The 21,630-nt window shown below is 34.7% G+C and overlaps 1 protein-coding gene across 1 annotated transcript; it reads right to left on the minus strand.

The window, feature by feature from the left end:
* Positions 1-1,779: 1,779 nt before the first annotated feature.
* On the minus strand, positions 1,780-2,496 carry LOC107791160 (uncharacterized). Its single transcript, XM_016613170.2, has one exon. The coding sequence runs from the start codon at positions 2,494-2,496 to the stop codon at positions 1,780-1,782; it is 717 nt and encodes a 238-aa protein (XP_016468656.2).
* Between the last annotated feature and the right edge of the window lie 19,134 nt (positions 2,497-21,630).

The raw sequence follows: 21,630 nt of genomic DNA on the forward strand, positions 1-21,630 counted from the left end.
CCCCTCTGCTCCAAGGCCATTGTTCCAGTTCCCCTCTTCTCCAGTGGTAGCCACTCTTAATTGTGTATTTTCCAGCCTTAGTTTGCCACTCATTCTCTACATATCCTGCTGCATACGTATCTCGTATAGAACATATTTTCCTCCAGTACTAACAACAGCCCTATGAGGAGTGTAGTGCCACCAATTTTCCTCTTTCAAATAGTTAAGATTCACCCATTTAACCCACAACGTATCTTCTTTGTTTGCAATGTGCCAAACATATTTTGCCACAACAGCTTCATTTCATATATTGCAATCTCTTATTCCTATCCCCCTTCTCTTTTTGGTCTACTAAATCCCAAACTACCAATGACACCTTATTTGATATTCCTTTTCCATCCCATAAGTAGTTCCTATAGATTGCCATGATGTCCTTTAAGACCTTCTTTGGTAGAATGAAGATTGTTGCCCAGTAGGAGTGTATGTTTATCAACGTAGAGTTAATCAATTGAACTCTGCCTGTATAAGACAAGTTTTTCGATCCCCAAGAGTGTATTCTTATGCTCAGTTTATCCACTAGTAATTCACAGTCCCTTGCTGCCAGTTTCCTTGATGCTATAGGAACCCCTAAGTATTTAAATGGCAAGGTTCCCTGTTTATACCCTGTTATCTCACAGATATTAGCTAAGCATTGACTTTCCATATTTACACTATAGACATTTGATTTCCCAGCATTCGTACTAAGTTCAGATGCATTAGAGAATGTTTGTAGACCTCTCAACATAAGCAATACACCTTGATAGTCTCCTTTGCAAAACATTAATACATCATTAGCAAAACATAAGTGATTTAGCTTCAAACTCTTGCACTTTGTATGAAAAGCAAATCCATCAAGAGTGGCTACCCATTGCATGATTCTTGTAAAATATTCCATACATATTGCGAATAGAAGAGGTGATATAGGATCTCCCTGTTGCAATCCCCTTCTCCCCTTAATACATTCATAGAGTCCCCCACTCAATGCAATTGAGTATTGAGTTGTAGATATACATACCATAGTCCATTTGATGAATATGGGAGGAAAGTTTAAGGCATGTAACATTTCTTCCACAAATCCCCATTCCACTGAGTCATATGCTTTCTTTAGATCTATTTTAATTAAACAACTTCGTGTGGACTTCTTCCTGTTGTACAGTTTCACCAGGTCTTGACAAATAAGGATGTTTTATACAATGCTTCTGCCTTCCACAAAAGCACTCTAGTTCTCAACTATTATTGTGGGTAATACTTCTTTTAATCTATTGGACAACATCTTAGAGATTACTTTATAAACAGTGTTGCAGCATACAATAGGTCTATAGTCTCCTACCTCATCTGCATGATTGTTCTTTGGGACAAGAGTTATAGTTGTGTTGTTGATAATCTTGAGCATTTTTGTCATTTCAAAGAACTCCATTGCACTTCCTATTAAATCATGTTTTACAACTGGCCAACAGTCCTTGAATAATTGGCTTCCATAGCCATCAGGTCCTGTGGATTTATCTCCTACTATTGACCATAAGGCTGCCTTTACTTCTTTTTCAGTAAACTGAGCTTTCAACTTTTCTCTCTGCTCCTGTTGTACTATAGGCCCTCTTCGAACTAGATTGCTACATATATGTTGTCTTCCTTCTTTACATTCACCTAACAGATTCTTATAGAAGTTAATGAAGGAATTTGCAATCCCTTCCATATCTGTATGCACCTTCCCTATTGCATCCTTAATGGAAAAAATCCTATTAGCATTTCTTATGGCTTTTATCACATTATGAAAGTATTTTTATTTTGATCACCCTGTCTCAGCCACTGTATCTTGCACTTTTGTCTCAAGAATTGTTCCTTAGCTGCCTTCCATTTAATGCTTTCTTGCATCAATTTGATTTCCTCTATAATTAGTTCAGCATTCCTAGGATCTTTTTGGATCTTTTCTTGACACTCTATCAAGCTTGCCATTGCTGTTTCTGCCTTCCCTTCAACATCTGAAAATCTTTCCTTGTTTAGTCTTTGCAGTACACTCTTTGTTCTATTCAGCTTCCCCACCAGTTTATACATCTTTGTGGCTTTCAGCTCCTTCTTCCACACTTCTTGTACTCTTGGTTTAAATTCTGGTATTAGGCTCCACATATTAAAATATCTAAACTGCCTTTTATGCCCTGTACTCCCCCCTTCCCAATTTATTATTGCTGGACAATGATCATATATGCCTTCACTCATGAAGTGTACTTCTGATACATGCAAGTCTGTCATCCATTCAGTATTTACCAGTACACGGTCTATTTTACTATAAACTCTACTATCTCCCCCTTGCTTGTTATTCCATGTGAAGAAAGCTCCTGAAGATCTAAACTCCTTCAAACCACACACTTCAATACACTGTCTAAATTCTCTTGTTTCAGCCATTATTACTTTACTTCCTATTCTTTCCTCCTTGTTAAGGACACAATTGAAGTCGCCCATCACAGCCCAAGGGCCATCCATCTGAGTACATATCTGGTTGATTTTTTCCCAGAGTTTCCTTCTTGCTGTTTGCTTATTGAAGCCATACACTAATGTGACATTAAAACTGAGTCCAGTCCCTCGATGTTTGACTTCACTATGAATTAGTTGTTCAGTCACTTCCTTTATGTTTACCTCATATAGTTGAGGTTTTCACAACAGTCATATCCTTCCTCCTAGGTGCTTTTCTAAGTTTATTATAAACGACCAGCCTTGACAAAGATTGAGAGAAGCTTTCTATGCCTTAGCTCTCTTAATCTTTGTTTCCAGAAATCAAAACAAGCCAACCCTTAGATTATGGATAAACAAATTTATTTCTCTCTGTTTATCTGGCTTATTCAAACCTCTGGGATTCCAAAAACCAATCCTATCCATTAGGGTTGGGGTGTCCCCCACCCTTTTCATGTCTTGGACCTCCCTCAGCTTCACCTCCTCTAGGGCAGGGAGGTATAGATATGCCTTCATTCTTGCTTTGCTGGTCATCTAAGGCTGCAAATGAATTCCCTATATTGATTTGTGGTTCTCTGATCACTATTCCTCTTCTTGTATTACCCCTCCTGTAATAGAAATTTTCTTTTCTTGGTTTTACCATCACCTGCTTTCCTTCCCTTTGCTAATATTTCTCTACACCAGTTGCATCCTTGTTCATTACTGTGCTGTTTTCTTTGTGTTCTCCATTGCTTGTATTCTCTGCCCCATTTTTTGCTTCTTCTTCCCTTGCTAATGCCGTATTATTTGTTTCTTCTCTTATGTACTTTCTGCATTCCTTTAGTTCATGCCCAAAATATTTGTACTTGGTACATAGTATTGGTTTCCATTCGAATTTCACATCTTGTTCCACAATGTGTCCATGCTCATTGTCAAACATAATTGTGTTTGGAAATACCTTATTAATGGGAACTTCCACCAATACTCTAGCAAATGTCATTCTCTCCTTCATTGTAGTGGCTTTGTATGCTTTCAGAGGATTGCCAACCAACCCTGCTATTTTTTCTAATGCTTGTTTTCCCCAATACTTCACATTCAGTCCCGGAAGTCTGATCCATACTGGTATGTTTTCCATTATCTCTTTCTTCATTTCTATTTCTGGTTGCCAAGGCTTGACTATAACAGACTTTCTGTCGAACATCTGGACTCTATCTTCTACTACTTTTGTGCGACTTTCAAGTGTGTGAAATGTGACGAGAAACACTCCTCTATGTACTTGTGCAACTTTATCAATTTCCAACCCTCCCCAAATTCTGTTGAAGTATCCTTCAATGGCTGTTTGAGGTGGATTTGAGCCCAACACATAACATACTATCCATGTTTTCCAATACTCCACCTCCTTATGGATATCTTCTAGAGTTATTTTCACATTGCTGTTAACAAGTGTTTCTCGTTTCAAATCCTCACCTTCTTCCATTGGAATAGTTCCTACAATCTTACTCCATGAAGGTCTAGTTTCTAGGGTTTGCGTCTTACTCTGTGCAACAAGTGCAATTGCTTCCTCCTCCACCTCATCAGCCCACGATCATCTACTTACATCACTTCTCCCCTCCACATTTTCATTCTGTGTATTCGCTAGTGTTACAGTTGGGTTTAAAGTTGCCGACACTCAATCCATATCCAATGGTACAATTCCATGAATTGCATTCAAATTTCTTATTTTATTTGAATCTTTTGTCCTAGGAACACCTTTTCCTCCTTGATTTTGACTTGGATTTACTATCCTCTCGCCCCAACCTTGGATTTCCTACCCATATTCAGCGTTAACTGATAGGAAATTTCATTCTAGAGAAAGAATTTTATTTTTTGCTAACTTAACTATGTAAATGTTGTGGGAAAAGTAACTGATGCATGATATCCTCCTTCTTCTCTCTAGGAAAAAGGTGAATAGTAATTCTGTCACTATTCATCGGGCCATAACTCCGGCATCCGGCAAGGTAATATCACAAGATTGGTCTTAAAAGAACCCTTTTCTCTTAGAGAACAATCCCCAACTGGTTTCATCCTCAAATTCATAACCTATTTTTCTAGATCTTAAATTCTATTTCGCGATTTACTGTAGCAAGCAAAATTTTTCAGATTTTGTTGTTATTTTCAGTTCTCCACGTCAATGATATGGTGACGTTTTGAGCAGCCATGGATGCTGTCGTCTCTCCCCAGTCTTTGGCTGTGGGAGAGCCACCAATAAAACCCACATATGCTCAGCAAATCGCAACAAAAATAGACCTCATACCTCGCACAACTCCAAAACTCAAACCAGTCTAGTTCATCCATGGAGAGCCAACTGTAATGTTTTTCTTAGAAGAACAACAACAGTTTGTTGTGGAGGAAGGCTTGTATCAATAAATAGTGATGAAAGTATCTCCAGGAGCACCAGAACTCAATGAGCAACGAGATTTACTGCCCAAACACTTAGGTGTTAAATGTCGATGTATAATCGGTTTACTCGCACCAAGACAATTACTGCTAAGGTTTGATCGTTATGATGATAATGTAAGTGCTTAGCTCGCTCTGTTAATTATCTGCTGTATAAGGGTGTTCAGCTTCAATATCGTGTATTTCCATGGACGATTGGTTATTACCCAAATGAGGAAACAACAAAAGCAGTGGTTTGGATATCGTTGCCAAATCTGTCACCAGATTTGTTTGCGATGCCTTCATTGTTGTCTATAACATCTGCTGTAGGAAAACCAATTGCCATTGATAAGGTAACACAAACTAAGTCCAGACCTTGCACTGCTAGGGTGAAGGTGATATTAGACTTGCTTGATAAACATCCTAATCGCGTAAGGTTGCAAAGTGTGGATACAATTTCTGGAAAAGTACTGGAGGTTTTTCAAGAAATCGTTTACGATAATTTACCTCTGTATTGTAATTGTTATAAGAATCAAGGCCATGATGAAACTACGTGTCAGAGACTTCAGAAAAAAATCGTGATGAGGATGCTCAGATTGATGAAGAGCAGCCTCGTCAAGAACAAATTGGTGGTGCGAAATACAAGGGAGATTTGCATCAGTTTTTGAAAGAGAGGAGGGCCTTAAATGATGGTGATCGAAATGCTGGAGATCACATTAACCATACAGATGCTACAAAGGTGTTAAGAGCTTCTCAAAGGGCTCATGAACACGCTGAAAATTTGATCAAGACAGCACATGTAACAGCTGTATCTACTGCTGCTTTGGTTCCTGTTGATACAGCTCTTGCTAACGCTTCTCATCATGAAGCTGTAGCAGGGCAGAGTAATTTACGACCAGTCTCAAAGGATGTTATTAGCGATCCAAATAGCATGGGGAAGGATAACGTTGACAAAGGTGCTGGTGAGAATGAGGAGAAATTACTCAGCTTGGCAAGCATGGCTAATGGTACTGTTGGTGAGGGAAGTAGGGCACGTGAAGGTGTTGTAGAGCAGCATGATTTGGTTACTGCAACAGGTATGATGGCTACTACTGCTTCGAAAATAATTGGGGATCGAGCTGTAGCACTTTTTGAACCAGCGGAGAAATCAACAGTTGTAGGTGAACAATTTGCTACAATGACCAAGTTTGAGTCAGTTGTGCAAGCAGTTAGTTTTGAGGCTGTTGGAGATATTGAATTAGGCGTTGAAGGTTTTGGGAAATCTCTTAATGACCAAAGAAAATCCAAGGATAAACAGGTTACTAAAGTAACCTCTCATCATAGTAATGCTAACAGGAATGGACAGGAACTTGAGAAAGGAGATGGTGTAACTGGAATTCGTGGCAAACGAGATACTGGTGAAGTTGGTGGAACATCTGCTAACAACAACTCTACTAATATGTTAGAAGCAGGATCTCAACATGGGCAACAATCACCTGTTAATGGCTGGTCTGTAGTGCATCGATCACCTAGCAGAAAAGGATATTCAGATCATAAAAATCTGGAGGCAGCAACAGAGTTTAAGATTTCTAACTCTTTTGACGCCTTGGTTTGTGCACATGAACATGGTAAGCAAGATCTTCAGCATAAGGATCTAAATGCAGATTTAAAAATTACGCAACAGAGGTCTCTAGCAAGTACAAAAAATAGCAAAATTCTGGTTTTCCTTTGGACATTGTGCCAGTTGCGAGGGAGCTAAAGGGCAATCATGCACATAGCTCCAATGCTCCGGCCTTGCAGTTCTCCAGTCCACAGGTGGAAAAAATAATCAAACATGCACAGAACGAGATGATGCTAAACACTAATATGGTTAAACAACCATGGGTTACATTGAACACTTCCATCTTTGAAGTACCATCACAATCGTTGGACTCTTGTGGCGAACATGGTGGTGATCAGGTACAGTTGGTGTTGTCCACAGGAAACAACAATGAGTTAACTAAAGAAAATGTGAGGGCAATGACAATTAAATCTAAGTTATGGGATGATCAACCTAAGTATGATGATGATGAAGATTTGGGTGTTGATTTTGCGGAGGATTCTTCTGATGAAAGTGAGAGGTGTAGTGGAGATGATGAGATGTTATCAGTAGGATCACCATCCTTTCCTAATATTGGAAGTTCTTCTAAGTTAAGATCAGGAAATAAGCTTGATCCTAAAGCTCCTGATTTTATCCCTAAGTCTAGGCAGCAACAAAAGACAAATGGAACTAGGTTGCAAGAATTTACAGCAGCTAATCTGCCTGTGCAGCAACAGACCATGTCGAGCAGTACAACTGGTACTCTTCCAGTAATAAATCAGACTGGACAACAACAGCAACAGTTGAATGCAACAGCTGAGCAGCAAATTCAATTTTCGCAAGAACTTCAACAAATTGTTACAACCACTCTAACTATATCTTTGGAGGATAGAAAGCTTCTGGACGCATTGGTAATTTCTAAGCCTCTTAATTTGTTAACTCCATCTCAAGTTTGCAGCACTAGACAGCCGAGCAAGGTTAGAAATAATGTGCAAAGGGTTCAACAACATCAAGACAAGACAGTCATAACAAAGGCACAAGATGCAAATGTACTGATGACTCAAAACACTACCCAAAACTTGCCAAATACAGTAAACTTTGGAAGGGACATTTATGAAGAAGGAGAGGAAGATGAAATGTTGCAAGAATGTCATGCACATGCAGTAAAACAAGGTGATTTATCACCAATGCATAGCGGCAAAGGTTAGAAGACTCATACAAGGAAAAATAGTTGGGACGACAAAGTTAGTGATTTTTTAAATGTTAGGCGACCTCCAATGAGAGTTGCCAAACAAAAGCAGGCTGCCCCAACTACATCAACGAGGTCCAACCGTTCAAAAAAGAAATGATGATTTTTGAATACATTTTGAACACGGGTGAGGAAAACAACAAAGAATTACAAATTAAAGATTTTACAAGTTTGGAAAAGAAGGGACACGATTTTAATTCCTACTACATTCTATTTTATCATTATATAAGTATTATCATTTGTAATATCATCACAGAGTATGTTATAAACTCTGTGATGATCATTGAATATTTGGTATTCTCTAGTTCTTATTTTTTACTTGCTTGTTAGTAGGTGAGGCCTTTTCTTTGCCTCAATAGGATTAGTAAGGTAAGGTTTAGCCCGGTTAGTGTTGCCTTGGTCCTATGCCTTTGGAAAAATATCCACACGGCTATGAGATTATATGCCCTCGTGAGACTTTGCCGGCAGCTACACCATGAATCCTCTACATGAGGCTGTCATCATAAGGCAATGTGAGGCGCAGATGAGTGATTATATAGCCAAGACATATGAGTAACAATATCGGTGCTATTGTCCCCCTTATTTGTACTTTTCCTAATTGTTGTATTTTTCTTTTCTTTTATTAATAAAAAACTAGCCCTAGGCGCTTGCCTAGTGGATTGCCAAAAAAAAAAAAGTTAGCTATTAACTTCTTGACTTTGAAGATAAAAAAAAATAAAATGTTGTGGGATCAATGCGATCGCTCCACCTTACCTAGAAATTTCTGGCAGGGAGTGTTTTCCCTTTAAATAGACCCTATGCATCGTGAATTTGAAGTAATCCAATAAGTGGATTTCAAATATCGACCAGATGGTTAAACCAAGAAAATAAAAAAGTTTCGCCCGTGTCGTTTGGCATGTGAATGGAGTGATTTAGCTATATTACGTTTCTCATCCCTTGCATCCGCATAAGTGTTGGTAGACAGAATTAGCCAATATCTATACTTATAGGAGTTAGGTAGCAAGTGTAAAATAGTTAAAGATATACGCAAACTAGTGATCAAGATACTACCATCATAAAAAGAATTGTGTCACATGTTTGTTGTTTAAGTTTGCAAAAGTAGAGCACCTTCGCACTCGAACTTGCTAAAAAAAAGAAGGTATAAATAAAGTAGAAAATACCCTAGAACCAAAATATAGATACCAAATACGAAGGAACTTGTTCTCCTTAGGACTTCTTATTTGATAAATTTTTCAGAAGTTCAAAAAGTTCATTTAACCATCTAAATTTAAATTTTGGATATTTCTCTAGAGCTTAGAATTATTTTAATATTTTCATTTCAGTTTTTAATGCATGAATTGAAGTTAACTTTATAAACTTTTTATTAAATAAACTGTATCAGAAAAACAAGATAGTGGGAGTAATTAACAATATCAGGGGAATATATTCAATTAATTGCTACTTAACATGTCAGATATATTAAAAAATATTGCGCTTTATACTTTTTAATGGCCAACTAATTATACAATAGTAAAATGGTAGTTCCTATTCTATTTCCATAAAATAGTATCTACACAATCGCAACATAATAACTACACCTCAATCCGAAATAAGTTGAAGTCAGGTATATGAATAATATCTAGAAGACCGGAAAAAAGATATATTAATGTCCAATTTTGTATAGTATATACAATATATGTTAGAACTAGGGATTAAAATAGTAAATGGTGAGTTGCATGCATGGTAAATATCCCTAGTAGATAGCGCTTTACCCTCAGAAGTGATACTATAAATTTTCGGCTTTAATTCAGATTAATCGAACCCTAAAGCGGATACGGATACCCGATAGAAAACAAAAATATTGAGGGATTAAAGGAAACTTGACCCTTTATTTTAGGGATTACTTTGATCACTTCCTCTCCAAAGGAATTTGCCCTTTATTTAAGGTACTATATCTTAATATTTTCCTCATCACAAAATTAAACAGCAATTATTCTGAGAATTAAATTTCAACACTATGAATTTTAACAATAAAGAAAAATCTTGTTGTGACTTTAATGAACTTCTTCAGATTTCACCAATACTTTTTCTCTTTCTCTTTATATGTTTTCTCCCTCTTATAATAAATTTGGAAGGTAAATCCTATAGAGCTTCTTTACCCAAATTTTCTATTGAAGCAATCAAAGCTTCTAATATTGACATTTCCTCATTACCTTCATCCCTTTCTGCTCAAAACTTGACTATCGATTTTATCGACGAAAATCGTTATGGTACTAAAGCTGAGTACAGAAACATGGAGATCTCGATTTTATACATGGGATATATTGTCTTGATGAATAGGTTCGCCCTTTATCGTCAGCAGAAAGGAGAGCGAACGTCGATACAAGTGACTTTTGGTAATTCGCCCGTCAAGATAAGGGGGGAAGAGGTTGCTAATGCCATTATTAAAGAAAATAAAACAAGTGGATTTGGAGTTTTCAAAGTGAAAATAAAGGGATATTCTATTAATTATGATAATACTATAGTAGAAGTTATTTGTGAAGATGTGAAGCTTCAATTTTCGACATTTACACAAGAGGAAGGATTGGCAAAAATATGCTCCACACGTACATACGCCAGATCGGATTTGTTTTAATATATTGGCTTTTCATTAATTTAAGGAGTTTATTTTATGAATTTTAGAGTACTTTACATAATTCTCTTGAACTTTGTTCAATTTAAATCTTATAATACTATGAATTGAGATTGCAGTTGGAAGAAAATATTATTTTTCCAAGGATTTTAAATGAAAATGCTTATTATTTTCGTAACACTTGCTTTTTTTGTGAAGTTGTTCTTTTGCTAACTTGACTATAATTGTTTGGCATGTGATAAATCGGGATCTTTACACAAATAGCCGGTCATATTTATTGTTTATTGTTTTTAGCCATATACATGAATTATACATTGAATATACATTATAATATACATGTAATACATAAATTATGCATATATTATATATCCACCGATTATTGTATAATATGCTTAGGAGTTAAGGGGTACTTGAAATGAAAGTACATTCTTATCAAGTTTTATTTTGATTTGCAAGAAAGTTTAACAACGTTTAGGCTAATCTTTGATTATTTGTGTGTATTTTAACCTTGATCTGAATATCTGAGATGTTGACAAATCGTCAATTCAGAGGCGACATGTAGTTAGATTTTGAGTTTATGTATTCTGGATAACCCGAAATAGCAACTTATTGGGTTCCAAATAAATGATGTATGCATGTTAAGTAGATTTTTAACACTAACATAGGGTCTAGGTCAAAAGTATTGGATTTTATCGAACATCATTCATCCTATCAAGGGCAATTTTTTTTTTCTTGAGGTATCCGTTACTCATTATATATATATGTATGTGTGTGTGTGTTGTGTGTGTATACCCTATGAGGTAGACAGTCTGATGCAATCGTTAATAGCAGAAGCAGATTTTATGATTCGTACTCATGACCTAAACGTCACACACAGAGACAACTTTTTCGTGGCCATACTTAGACTATAATAAACAAAATTTTATTTCCATAAGAATAGCCTCTAGAAAATTGCAAAAAAACAGAAAAATACATTAATATATCTTGGCTAAAAAAAAGAAAAGGAGATCAAGAGATTCCAAAATAAAGCTTATCAGTAATCCACAATTCCACAGTGCATTTTCTAGGCAATCCTGTCTCATGTGTAGGTGATGAAAATTGAAGTTTTACATCTCCACAATAAACTTGCAATGTCATTGGACCATATTCATTGCCCATATCAAAACATCCCGTTATATCCACTGTAAAAATTCCATATCCATTTTCTCTATTTTCCTTATTAATAGCATTAGCCACCTTAGCATTCATCATCTCGACGGGAAAATTACCGAAAGGCACTTGTACTGACGTACGTTCTCCTTTCTGTTGCCAATAAAGACCTAACATATTCGACCAAATAACATTTCTCTTGTACAAAATTGAGACGATCGCGTTATTGTACACGGCTGGATGAGGAGCATGATTTTCAACGACGAAATTGATAGTCAAATTTTGAGCAGAAATTTGGGATGACGAGGAAATGTCAATATTAGAAGAAGTAATTGTTTCAATAAAAAATTTGGGCATAGAAGCTTTATCGGATACATCTTCCAAATAAACTGTAACAATAAGAAGCCAACATATAAAGAGAAGGGCAAGAATGGCTAGTAAATAAAGAACAAATTTGCAACACATACAACTAACACTAGTGCAGGCCATAGCTTCTTCTTCTTCTTCACTTAAAATCAAAATGTGGTTATTATTGTAACGAGTTTCTGGTACACTATTCATTTTCTCGAAAACCAAATTTAAAAATTTATAATCACCAATTTAATAGCTAAAATCAAAGAATTAAATGGAGTATAGATGTATATATAATAATATCTGAATAGGGTGTTTGTGTTCAAGTTGAACTCTATGAGTTAAGTATACAAAACTAGGTCACTATTTTTGCAGCTATCTCTCTTATTAATTATTCCCTAATTATCTCGTTGTTAAACCTAGTATATTTATCCCTAATAATACTGCATCTACTGGATAAGGACGTCCAAAATGCATATCTTGAAGAATAAAGATTAGATACGACTAGGCAATTTCCTTTTATTTTTTTGGGTAATTATCACTTTTAGCCCGTGCAAGAAACTATTTATATTCGGTAGCCGAAAAAGTATATAATTTTATATATGACATACAGAGTGTATATATATATATATATATATTACAAAAAATATACATTTTTTTGGCTATTATTTTGAGAGCGGATATACAAAGTTATTTTCCATTTTTTTTTGTAAGCTAAAATGTTGATACAGTCAGACCTCTCTATAACGATGATCTTCTATAATACTCTCTCCGTTCCAATTTATGTGAACCTATTTCCTTTTTGGCCCGTTCCAAAAAGAATGTCTCCTTTCTAAATTTGGAAACAATTTTGCTTAAACTTACGATTCTACCCTTAATGAGAAGCTTTTATAACCACACAAATACCCTGGGTCCCATTTTGACTTGTTTAGGACCACAAATTCCAAAAGTCTTTATTTTTTCTTAAACTTCGTGCCCAGTCAAACAAGTTCACATAAATTGGAACGGAGGAAGTAACATTTTACTATAATAGCCAAGTTTTCTTTGGAACCAACTTTTTATATTATATTATAATCTATATTTTTGATAACAATATTTTGCTATAGTAATCAGAAAATATTAAAACAAACAAGGTTGTTATACAGATGTTTGACCGTAGTTCTTTTTCTGTGTATGTCTCTTTTCCCTAAGAGACTTTAATTCTCTAACCCTCCGCACATACTTTTGCCTAACAGAAGAGTTAAAAAAAATTCTACCATAAGAGTAAAGAAATCAAACTCAAATTGCAGGACTACAGTGGCTAAAGCTTGAGAAAGCAAACTTTTAGTTTGTTTTTTTGTTCATTCTTTTCATATAAAGAGGTAAATAAATTTTCAGTTCCGAAAGAAATATATAAAAAAGCATAAATTTAGCAAATTATTTTCAGATTATTGTATAGTGTTGTTTCACTATTATCGACTTATTATTAGCTTACTAAGAACCGAAAAACCGAACCATACCGAACCAAACCAATAACAACCAAACCGATGGTTTGTATTTAATTTGGTTTGGTTTTGGTTGTAAAATTTTAAAAACCGATTAAATTGGTTTGGTTTTGGTTATAATCAAAAACCGATCAAACCGAACCATGAACACCTCTAGGCTCGACCAATTCAGACTCGTGAGACATTCCCTATTAAGTTCTTTGTTTAAGGGATCTAATCCATACCACCACGTCAGCTAGTTAGCAAATGATCACAACTTTACAATAGCAGGTGTTGTGGAATTAAAATAATAAACATTCTCATATTAAAACCGTAGGAAGAAATTAAAAATAGTGTCCAACTTGCAATCTCAATTCATAATCATATTCATATATTATGTAGTAAAAAGCAAGGCCAACAAGATCAAGATTCAAGAGTAATGTATTTTGTTATAGCATCTCTTTGGAAATCGTGGTGTAATCTCTTGTGTAAAGATCTTCACATCTTTACAATGAACTTCCAATTTTTTTGAATTGAAATTTCCATTTATATCTATTGTGAAAACTCCATATCCAGTTGTAGAACTCATCTCCTTAGTAACCTCGTCGCCCTTTATCTTGACGGACAAATTATCAAACTCACTTGTATCGACATACGCTCTCCTTTCTGTTGATAATAAAGCCCTAGCGGATTCGTCCAAAGAATATCTCCCTTGTAGGAGACCGAAACCACCGTGCTTTTGTACTCAACTTCACCAGGTGCACGATTCTCGACGACAAAATTGATTGTCAAGTTTTGAGCAGAAATTAGGGTTGATGAGGAAATATCAATATTAGAAGCTGTGATTCCTTCAATTGAAAATTGGGGATGATAATCAAAAGCTTCATCTGTTTTGGTCATCCAATTAAAGCAACATATCACTGAACCAAACATGAGAAGGATATAAAGAAATTCTCCAAATATCACACGTTGGGGCTTTTTGTTGGTTTGTTCTTCATTTAAAACCATAACTTTGCTATTATTGTCGCAAGTTTTTGGTACAATCCTCATTAAAGAAATATATACATCTTAAGATATATATATATATATATATATATATATATATATATATATATATATATATATATATATTTCTATACATTGGAAATGCAAAATCTTAGGGTTTAAGAGGGTAGATTGATACTAAATCTTTTCTTCCTTTTCCCCTTAAATGTATCAATCTTTCTTTAATGTGTATCCTTATTTGTGCCCTACTTCTAAATCTTCTACTATTAGATGGATCTGTTCAAAAATAAATTTATTACAAGTAAATATTATTTTCAATTAAAATTTATGTTGATTTGGTATCATTTAAATTAATATATCAAACCATGGGGCTAACATATTGACCCCTATGCACTAAATGTGCATGATGGAGGGTTCTTAATTATAGTATATAAGACCCAAAAAAAGAGAGAGGCTATATTACTCTTTATTTTCAACTACGTTGACTCCAGTAAATTTGTGTTAAAGAACAAGGTAATAGGAGCTCGGCTGCCAGAGACGGATCGAGGATTTAAACCCTATGATTTCAACTTTTAAAATTTTAAGCATTGAACCTATTATATTTTTAAAGTTATGGGTTCATATCTACTATTTTTGCAATTTTAATGAATTTTTACGTATACATTTTCACTCCGCGTCAAAAGTTATGGGTCCAATTGAACCCGATGAGTATATGCTACATCCGCCCCTGTCGGCTGTAGGTTAACAACTTGTTTAGATGGTTGATACATATCATATAATAATGTATCATATTATATTGTGTATTATATTGTACTGTGTTGTTTGATATATAAATGCAATATTTGGATAGATTATATCGTTTATCGTTGTTTTACGATATGATGCATCGGTAATATGAAGAATGAACTTGCAATTTCACAAAGAAAAGTAGGGTACTATGGTCTATGTAGAACTATTATATATACAAAAAGATAGCGCAAAACATAAATAAGATTATTTAATAATAAGGAAGGATAAGATGAGAGAAAAAATAAGCGAGGTAATGACATGACCATGCCAAATCGATCGTTACATAAAATGACAATTTTTAATAATATGATACGACAAATTTAACTAACCATCAAAATAAACATTATATTTTTGTAACAATATGATACAATATAATAGGTAATAACTATCCAAATAAGAACTAAAGCAACTCTCTACCACCAGCTAGTTACATATTTATTCTCTTGTTCTATCAAGACTTATACTTGATGAAATAGTCGAAAGTGTGTATAATTAAAAGAATAATTTAGTCAAATCGCTCCATTCACATGCCAAACGACAGATGTTTCTTTCTTTTCTTGGTTTAACCATCTTGCTGAAACCCACTGGTTAGGTTATTCCAAATTCGTAATATGTAAAGCTAGCCCATTTAAGGGAAAAACGCTCCATACCAGAAATTTCTCCATTTGCAACACGAGACCTTTAGCTAAGATGAAACGATCACATCAATCACATCACATTTACATAGGCAAGTTAGCAAAACAACAACTATACAAGAGCAAGATATTAAAACCCTAGGAAGATAAATAAACATATATTAAAACCCTAGCAAGATATTAAATATAGTTTCCAACTGCAATTTCAATTCATATTCTGAAAATATGTCTTGCTAGCTATTATTATAAGATTAAAATCAAGAGATCATGAACACAAGACTAACAATAGATCAATTAGGGTAAAATGAAAATGGAGCATTGCTTTGGAAATCGTGGTGTAATCTCTTGTGTAAATGACGACGATAATTGGTAGATCTTCACATCTCCACAATTAACTACCAATATCTTCGAATTGAAAAATCCATCTAATTTCACTGAAAAAATTTCATATCCACTTGTAGAAGTCATCTCCTTAGTAGCGTCATCGCCCCTTATCTTGACGGTCAGATTATCAAACGTCGCTTATACTGACGTACGTTCGCCTTTCTGTTGATGATAAAGGTCAAATGGTTTCGCCCAAAGAATATCTCCCTTGTAGAAAATTAAAACCCCCATTCTTTCGTAATCAACTTCACGAGGAGCAGGATTCTCGACGAGGAAATTGATAGTCAAGTTTTGAGCAGAAAGCGATGAATAATAAGGCGGTAAAGATGATGAGGAAATATTAAAATTAGAAATTGTGATTGCTTCAATAGAAAATTTTGGATAATTTTCAATTTGACCTCTTTCGTGTTCATTAAACCAATAAATGAAATCCATCATCAAAGGGATGAAGAGAATGAGAGCAAGAAAAAATAGAAATCTTGGATCGTAAGATTTTTCACCAACTTTTTGTCCATTGGATGAAACTTCAATTATATGATCAGTGGACATTTTTTTGTCCATAAAGTGGCTATTATTGCAAATAGTTTCGTGAGAGAATGGTTCTGGTACAATCTTCATTGAAGGCCGCGAGAATGAGAGCTTAATTAAATATGGAGTAAGAGCAAATGGAGAAATACATATATATTGAGTTAAGGGTTTATATATATCGATAGTGTAAATTTTTTACGTTATCAGTATAATTTAATATCACTTATTGTGTATTGTCAATTATTTCTTATTAAATGAAATTAAGAAATTATTTAATTTCTTTTTTATTTGTTTAAATTTATTGTTAGGAACACTGCATCTAGTTTAAAGATCTAAAACACTAAAAGAGAAAAAATTAAATCAAAATGTTAATTCGTTCAAAAGAGGGATTTCGTTCTTTATTTGAAAAAAAAATAGCAAAGAAAAAAAATCAGACAAAATATTTTTAAAATTAAGCCAAATATCACAATCTACCAAATTTAAAATGAGTATGTCGGCTCAAGTCTAAGACCATTAAAGTAATTTCTACGCCTAGAAAATTGAATTCTCCAAGTAGACCAATTATTTTTTCACTTCAAAATATATTGTAGTATTCAAATGTATAAAATTATTTGGAATTGTTTTTGACATTATACTAAGTGGCATGTTAAACTTGATATTACAATGTGGTGGAAATTTTAAATAATATTACGTTAACCTTAAATATTTTCTAAAACATCACATAAGTTTTTGTGAACGGTGGAGATATACGCAAGATGGATCGAACACCACTGTTATAAATAAGTTTAGATAAAAATATATACAAAATTTATTGTATAAAAAGACGCTTATCAAAGTTTGGCTTCAAGGCAATAATTGTATCAAGGCGCTTGTTTGAAGTTTACTATTGTTAAGTTGGTATTTTACCAATTTATCTTGTCTTTAGGCCTACATTTTTGCTATGTTTGAGTGATAAAATCATGTGTTTAATGTCATTTACTTCTATGGAAGGTAGGGCTCAATGGAAGGAAATAATCCATATATGTGATATCTACCAGTAGTAATAGAGGTTGTCTTGTTGAACTTCTAATATTATTATGTGGCGAAAAGTTAGAAATTTCTAATTTAATTGTTAACATTTAATTACTTTTTAGTGAATGTCATGTACTCTTTTTTCACTCTCCAGTTGCGACACCTCAACGAGACGTATTTTCGTACGGGGTTATACTATTCTAGTTGATCACAAATGAAGTTAGCATTCATGTAAGTGGAACAATATTTAGTCAACGGATACTACCTCGTCTTGAACAACTTGAACAAGAAGAAAAACTTGAAGAATTAATCAAGGAAAGTTTGAGAGACATGGGCTGCCACGGAGATACAGCAAAAGCAATTATTCATCTCGGGGCACGATGCATTGGTGAAGCAGATGACCGTCTGTCTGCATTGAGTATTTATAGGGAACTTCAACGCATAGGATTCTGATGTTCAACTTGACGTAGACAAAGAAAAAGACTTCAGAATATGCTTCAAAACTACCTTAATTTGGATGTTTTGGTTGGAGACCAATAATCCACTAATAAGTCAGTGATTTGGTATTGAGTTATAGAAACATGCTAAGCATGATTATTCAGTGAAGAAGTGTTATTTCCTGTAGTTTTTCACTTTGCTAACCACATTCACACCTATTGCTTTTCACAATGGGTCTTCCATCTTAAACATTTTATAAATGTTAATTACAGTATTTGTCGGATGTGACAACATAAAGTGCCAATTTTTTTTGGATAATATAAAATAAATTGCCTAGTAGAGAGGGAACAAGTTATGGCAAGAGCTTACTTGGCTGGAGACCGAGATAAAACACCCAAGGACAAAACCAACTGCTTCACCACTAGAGAAAACACGCAGATTTAATCTTTCAAAGAGGCTGCTAATCTTGCAATACCTCAAAGGAGTTGACTTTTGGGTTGTGAATTATTTCTAATTGATAAATTATGGGTTCTTGACTATGTTTTGACTGGTTTGCGCGTTCTTTGGCTAGTTTCAGGTTGTTCAGCATTGGTTTGAGGTGTTAGAGCAGCGTAGGAACCGGCATCGGATCTCGGAATGAGGTAAGTCTCTTGTCTAACCTTGTAAGAGGGAATTTATCCCCGTAAGTGTTCTATCTGTTACTCCCTATCCATTTCAATTTAAATGACACACTTTCTTTATTAATCCGTTCCAAGAAGAATGACATATTTCTATATTTAGAAGCAATTTAGCTTTGAAATTTTTATTTTACCCTCTTTATGCTTAATGAGAAGCTTTTATAGCCACACAAATATTACGGTCCCACAGAGCTTTTACCCCTTAGTTTTTAGGACCACATGTTTCAAAAGTTTTTTTTTCCTTAAACTTTGTGCCAAGTCAAACTATCTCATCTAAATTAAAATGGAGGGAGTATATGTTCTGTGTTACAGGATCTACAAACATACGAGGTGATGAGCCTCCGTGTGTATGCTAGATTTTGACACGTCGGGGTAGACTTAGACTTATACCATGCTTTAGATGTACTATTTGAGTTAATTTTGCTTGTTTAAATGCTTTAATTCATGATATAGCCTGAAACTGGAGTTGTGTAGTTTACCGAGCTTTGCTATTCTAGAAACTTGGCGAGCTACTTGATTAGTCGTGGAAATTATACCTTCTCTTACGTATTTAGACCCGTTTTATACTTCTTTGTTTGGAAGTTTCATGATAACTTAACTCGTACATATATTTGCGAGTTGGGCTAGTGACCCATCGAAAGTTGCAATGTTTTTCCGGGATCGAGCTATTCGCTCTCAGAATACTCTTATGAAAATACCTTGGCGATATTCTTATTGGATCGGGTCATCGTATCAGCGGGATTATGTACCACTCTTATGGAGTTACGTCATTCGCCTCGGCAAAATTATGTAAAACCACTCTTATGGGATCGGGGTCTTATGGAATCAGATCGTTATCGTTCGCCTCGGCAGATTATTTAAAATCACTCTCATGGGATCGGTTGGTTCGTCTTGACATAATTGTGCGGAATATTTCGATAGGGATTCGGTGCGTACATGAGCATCTTGACTTGGATTGGCATTTGCACATGATATTGGTCATGTATACTCCATTCAAGACAGTAACTGGTACTTGACGGTTTCATATTTGATTAATTTAATGAAAAGCATGTTGTACATATTTAAACTAGATACTTACCGGGTACGCGCTAATTTATGTACTCATACTAAACCTTTGTACTAATTGTCTAGGTATTGAGACAGGTCCATCTGGTGGTCATACAGCCGCGCAGGCGCATCAGGTGACTTGGTTGTGAGCTACTTTTTATGCTTCGATCCGCAGCCCACAGAGTCTCCTTCCTATTTATTTGTTGTATTATATCAACTTTCTATTCCAGACATTTGTTGTAGTAATATTGTTTATTCTAGTGAATGTTCATGCATTTATTACACCGGATTTTCGGGATTGTAGACCATTGTTTGTGGTTGTACCACTATTATTACATTCAGCTTTATATTTTGATCGTGATCGAATCTTGATGATGATGTTAGTATTTTACCATGATAATGGAACGAATTCCGCTTATTTATCTCGCCAATTGTTTCAAAAAGTGTTATGAACTGTCTTAGTGTTGAGTCATCGTTGGCTTGCCTGACGGCAATATTGTGCCATCACGGCCAATGGTGGGAATTGGGTCATGACAATGAGTTTGGACAAAAATTGGATCAATTGGATCTCTTTTTGTATGTATACCTATTGTCAAATTCTCCAAACTCATAATTGATTCAATGGTACACAAGATATCTTAATTTCTCAAGGAGGCCTCAGACAAGGGATTGCATGTCTTAGTTCTTTGCTAGATATTGCATTCAACAGAGGTTGCCTAATAGCCTGTTTGGCCAAGCTTCTCAAGACAAAAAAAAGTGTTTTTTCTTTTCTTTTCAAAAACACATTTTTTTCTTAATTTGAGGTGTTTGACCAAGCTTATTTGGGAAAAAAGTGCTTTTGGGAAGAAGCACAAGCAATTTCAGAGAAGCAAAAAAAAGTAGCTTCTTTCCAAAAGCAGAAGCAGAAGTAGTTTTGGCTTTTCTTCTTACCTAAAATACCCTTAACAAAATATAGTATATACCAAAATAACGCTTAAACCTAATACTTAGGATATTAATTTATAAATATTTCTTCTTATTTTTAGGAAACTTTCTAATATATAGTGACTTTAGGGGTCAATGCTTTTATATTTGTTGAAGGAATTTTAATATGTTTAACTTATATTAAAAGAATTAAGTACTTTTTAATTTTATTTTCATATTTTACTTAAATAAAATGATTTTTTTAATTATTGCATGTAATAACAAAATTTTGATATTATTTATTTACTTATAATATTAATTATTAAGTAAATCTATTCATGTCCTTATTCGTAATTTGACACTTAAAAGCACTTTCTAAAAAGCTTGGCCAAACACAAATTATTTCTCAAAAGTGCTTTTCAGATTAGTTAAACACAAACTGATTCTCTGCAAAAGTACATTTTTCAAAAGCACTTCTCAAAATAAGCTGATTCCCCCAGCTTGGCCAAACACGCTATAAGAGGATTCAATTGCGAGGAAAATACCTCTGGAAACAAGTTATTTCCTCAAAATATGGATTTTTCTCTCCCTGGATAACCAAGGACCACTTTCTCCCCTTGGCCTGAGTGTATGGAAACATATTGGAGATCTGAGGAGTTCTTTGAGGGATTTTTCTTCTCTAAAAGTAGGACATGGCAAAAAATTAAGATTCTGGCAAGATGTATGGCTTCATCACACACCCTGAAAGGTTCCAGTCCTCTTCAGATGCACATTAATCTCAGAATTTAAACAGAATCAGGGTGGTGCATAGAAATCTTAATGATTGGGAGTGGAAGCTAGCTTACTGTTATCGAACCTTCTCTCGAATTTCCCTCTTCTAGAGCTAGTAACCAGAATAAAGGAATGAGTGTAACTCATTTGTTATTCACTAATAATACTTTGATCTTTCTGAACAACAAGCAAGATGTCTGTGTT

Source organism: Nicotiana tabacum, chromosome 9 (genome assembly GCF_000715075.1).
Source record: "Nicotiana tabacum cultivar K326 chromosome 9, ASM71507v2, whole genome shotgun sequence".
Taxonomy (NCBI): Eukaryota; Viridiplantae; Streptophyta; class Magnoliopsida; order Solanales; family Solanaceae; genus Nicotiana; species Nicotiana tabacum.

What these genes read in the sequence shown, in the direction of transcription:
- LOC107791160 (XM_016613170.2), bottom strand. Translation starts at nt 2,496, where the DNA reads ATGGATGGCCCTTGGGCTGTGATGGGCGACTTCAATTGTGTCCTTAAC.